This window comes from Gekko japonicus, unplaced genomic scaffold (genome assembly GCF_001447785.1).
Source record: "Gekko japonicus isolate JY-2015 unplaced genomic scaffold, Gekko_japonicus_V1.1 scaffold576, whole genome shotgun sequence".
In the NCBI taxonomy this organism is placed as follows: domain Eukaryota; kingdom Metazoa; phylum Chordata; class Lepidosauria; order Squamata; family Gekkonidae; genus Gekko; species Gekko japonicus.
In genome coordinates this window covers 19,066-23,581 of record NW_015172022.1, presented here as the reverse complement: position 1 = coordinate 23,581, position 4,516 = coordinate 19,066, and the positions used below count along the sequence as shown (strand labels likewise).

The following is a 4,516-nucleotide window of genomic DNA, read 5'->3' as shown; positions in this document are numbered from 1 at the left end:
TGTTGCCAATCTCCAGGTGAGGGCTGGAGATCACTCAGAATTACAACTGCTTTCCAGATGGCAGAGATCAGTTTCCTTGGAGAAAATGGTGGACTCTGTGTCCTTATATCCTGCTGAGATGCCCCCATGACAGCCAATGTGATGTGGCAGTCAGGGCTTCAGAGTACAGTGGAGGCTGTAGGTGGGGGTGGCGGGGCTGAAGACTGAGGGGGAAATAAAGTTAGGTTGATGGTTGGCTGGGAAGGAGATAGGGTTGCCAACTCTAGGTGGGAAATTCCTGGATATTTGAGGGATGGAGCCTGGAGAGGGTGAGGTTTCAGGAGGGGTGGGACCTCTGATAGGTAGAATGCCATAGACTCCACCCTCCAAACCAGCCATACCCTCTTGGGGAACCATTGTTGCCAATCTCCAGGTGAGAGCTGAAGATCACTCAAAATTACAACTGTTCTTCAGGTAGTAGAGATCAGTTCCTCTGGAGAAAATGGTGGACTCAGTGTCATTATACTCTGCTGAAGTCACCACAGCAAATTGACACTGAGTGCCCAAGACCGGGGCACCCACCCAGAGCCTCTTTCTAGAGCTCGTTGTATTTATTTCCACAATGGGCCTTATTCCTAGTTAGTCCATAATTCCCATTATAAATCAATCACTGACCCAAGGCATCTTTCTTTGTGCTGTAAATCAGGCAATCATTCTTCGCTAATGAAGAATGATGCGGCCCATTATCTAAGTTGTAATTACTGGGCAAAATAACAGAAGAAGTAGTTGCAGAGCAACTCCAGGATAAAGTATCTGCCCTTGACCCCTTTCAGTATGATTTCAGGCCAGCTATGGGACAGAAGCAGCACTGGTGGCACTGAATGATTGTTAGTTGTAGTAGCAGCAGCAGTGCTTAGAAAATACATTTAGGATTCTGTTATCTAGATCAGTACCAAAATACTTTCAGGGAAATGTAAGGAGTATAATAATTTACAAGACTCTATGAATTTATGATGCATGATGAATAATTTAAACAGAAGCTCAAGCCATAACTCCTTTGTTGAGTTACTGATATACTACAGCTAAAACCAAAGGGAGAAATTAGTCCCTTTTTATTTAATTCGCCATCACCTTCCATCAAACAGTTCAGGTCTGGCCTTAGAAACAGCAGGCTAGTGTTCTGAGCAATGGCTTGCTCCAATTCAATAGGGAAGATTTCACATGTAATAGGAGTCACAGGCCTAGAAAAAGCTGACTTGTGATACAGGCATTCCTAAGTTACTTGGAAAATAGACCATGCAGGTAGACAGTGTAGATGATTAAGGGGTACAGGTTCATGCTCACCCTGCAGCCTCCACGCATGCATTAAATCCTTTTCCCATATATTGGTCACTTTAATTGTGATTTCATGTTGCACCTGCATAAGGCTACCTGGGTCTCCCAAAGGCATTGTCTGTAAATCAACTTCAAAGTAGGAATTCTTGAGGAATTTTGCCTTACCAAATTTATCCCAGTGTTTTAGGATTCTATGTTAGCAGACATAGCAGCCAAAGCATACCTCATAATGTCAAAATCAAGGCATGTTTGGAGGTGATTAAAGAATGTATGATAAAATGGGCCCCAAATTTTGGCTATAATATTGATCTGGATCATTGGTTGCAAATATGGAAAACAAATGTTAAAATAACAAAATCTGTTTCCTTTAAAGAGAATTTATGTAAAATGTTCTATAGGTGGCATATAACGCCAGAGAAATTAGGCAGAATGTACTCTGGAATGTCTGACAAATGCTGGAAATGTAAGCTACGGGAAGCTTTTTTCATGTTTGGTGGAAGTGTAAAGAAGTGATGTTATATTGGAGAAAGGTGCATGAAATGTTACAAAAAAATGTTTGATACCGCTACCATTCAAACCTGAATTGTTTTTGCTTAATATTATGTCTGATGTAAAAGATAAGAAAGTTAAGCACTTAATTATACATATAGTTATGGCAGCAAGAATTCTTTCTGCCAAGTACTGGAAGAAATCAGAGATACCAATGGAAAATGAACTTTTGACAAAAAAAATGATACAGCAGAAATGGATATATTGTCGGACTTGTTAAAAGACCGAAGTAAACAAAAAGCGAGAGATAAATGGATACCATTTTATGACTGGGTGGAAAGAAACTTTGAAGACCTTGAACAATGAATGTAACTATTATAAACTTGGAGATACTCTAACTTGAACTGTACAGAACTTGACTTTTTCCAGGAAACATTATAGAAGATTTTAGCGATCTGATTAAGCGTCACTAGCTTTAGTAAATATATAAATGAAAGAGATCTGGAAACAAAGAATTAAGACGGAAAATATGTAACAGCTTGATGGAACTTCCCTTTATGTCTTACCCCATCCCTTTTACCCTTCTTACCCTATTATGTGTTAAAAAAAATAAAAATTTATGGGGGGAAAATCAAGGCATGTTTGGTACTAATCTTTGCAGGATGCATGCACTAAAAAGAATTATAAGAAAACTTCTTTGCTGAATTAGTTTTAAAGGTTCCCCACCCTTTTCCTGTTGCTCAACAACACTCCATCCAAAAGAAAAAACAATTAAGCAGAAGTGAGTTTATTATTACAAAATTACAAGACTTTTTTAAACATTACAGTTACTGTGTAAACATATAATCCATTAACAATATTATGATACAGATAGAAGACAATGAAGTGGACCACAAAAGGCATAAGAAAACAGTGGAATAATAACAGTGGAAATGGGGGACTCTTCCAAACTTTAAACCATAGATTCAAATTATAGTTTTGTGCTAAACCTTAACCATTGTCAGCATATGTAGACAAAAGCATTAAAGCAAAATTGAATCTATTTTCAGTGTTTATATGAGGGACAAACTAAACATTACATGTTTGGGGGAGCTCATTGGGTCTAGGTTCCCCTAGCCCAATTTGTTTTCTCTGTAGCCACACAGCAGCTCTAGGGGATGTCATTTTAAAGATCAGAGGGATTTCTGTTCAGCTTGGAACTGCAGTCTTGGGGGAAGAGGGACTCCTGCTTTTCCCCATGCCATTTTCAGAAGAAGAGGCAGCTTGGGAAGGGAGTTATTTTCATAACTTTGGAGAGACATGTGCTTCAAATACTCCATGTGCTGCTCCAAAGTGATGTAAATAATTCCCTGTTGGCGCTATTTCAGCTTGGAAAACAATGGAGCAGGGGGAAAGCAGGAGTAGGGCTGCCAAGTCCCCCCGGGGGGCGGGGAAACCCCCACCCCAGAGGCCCATTCCCTGGTGCCGCCGGATCGGGCCCCGGGGGGAACTCCGCCCCGACATGCGTGTCACCCGGAAGTGACGCAGGCACGCCGGGCATGCTGAGGGCGGGGCCACGGCCATACAAGGGAAAACTCTAAGGGTTCTCTCTGTTCTTTAAAATGACATTCCTAGAAGAAGAGAAGAGATTGGATTTATACCCCGCCCTTCACTACCCAAAGGTGTCTCAGAGCGTCTTACAAACTCCTTTCCCTTCCCCTCCCCACACCCTGTGAGGTAGGTGGGGCTGAGAGAGCTCTTGACAGAAACCGATCTTTTTCAAGAACAGCTCTTATCAGAACTACGGCTTGCCCAAGGTTATCCAGCCAGGTGCAAGTGGAGGAGTGGGGAATCAAACCCGGTTCTCCCAGATTAGAGTTCGCACACTTAACCACTACACCAAAAAGCAAACCAGGTTGAAGGAACCCAGACCCAACTTGCTAAAAGACATAAAGTCTGCTTAGGCTTTGAAACTGGAAACATTGCACATCTATTGGGCTAATATGTTCTGGGACCTCTTTGGTTTCATATCTAGGAAATATCTTTGCCAGTGCCTACCAGTTCCTTCTTCTTCATGCACTCCATGAGGATTATGAAGAGATGCTGTGCTTGGGTCCGGGTGTAGGTGAAGGTCTTCTGGATGGTTACAAGCAACTGATCCCTCAGAGATTCATTGATAAGACTGAAATTCAAATAGTCAGAGAATATTTTTTTAAAACAAAATTCTAGCATGAAATAACTGACATATGCAGGACTGTTGTCTGTATGGAAGCAATCAACTTATCTGTGCCAAGGAATCCTAAATTCTGTGTCAAAAAGCTGAATTATTTATAGAGCAGTTAAATTTTCATAATTGTTGTTATTCTGCATATGTTTCCTGCAACTATTACTCTGCCTTGGCCAGTCATAGGGATTGGGACAGAGCTGCACTGAAACCTCATCACCACTGAAAATCTTGTTCAGCATTCCTTGTTGCTAATGTCACTTCATCAATAACTGCCCATGTAGGTTCAAGCCCATCTGCTTGGTGATAAAGCTAGAGACTCCCTCTTTTTAAAATGAAAGCTCAGATTTTCAGAAGGCTGAATTTTGCATGCATTTTGCACTTTTCCTGCATTTTCACACACTTTTCCTGGCATACATTCAGTCATGCCTACAAGATAAGAATGCATCAAACCTGGTACGTTACAAGTATGCTTAGATAAAGAACAGATAGAAGTTTTGTATAAAGGCC

The 4,516-nt window shown here is 41.1% G+C and overlaps 1 protein-coding gene across 1 annotated transcript in view; it reads right to left on the bottom strand.

Annotated features, from left to right (window-relative positions):
* TRPM3 (transient receptor potential cation channel, subfamily M, member 3) overlaps positions 1-3,964 on the bottom strand; it is a gene marked incomplete at its 5' end in the record, with an annotated part of 125,436 nt that extends 121,472 nt beyond the window's left edge. Inside the window, one exon of the mRNA XM_015420511.1 lies at positions 3,841-3,964. Within this exon, the coding sequence (XP_015275997.1) occupies positions 3,841-3,964 (124 nt within the window). The remainder of the gene's footprint in view (positions 1-3,840) is intronic.
* Between the last annotated feature and the right edge of the window lie 552 nt (positions 3,965-4,516).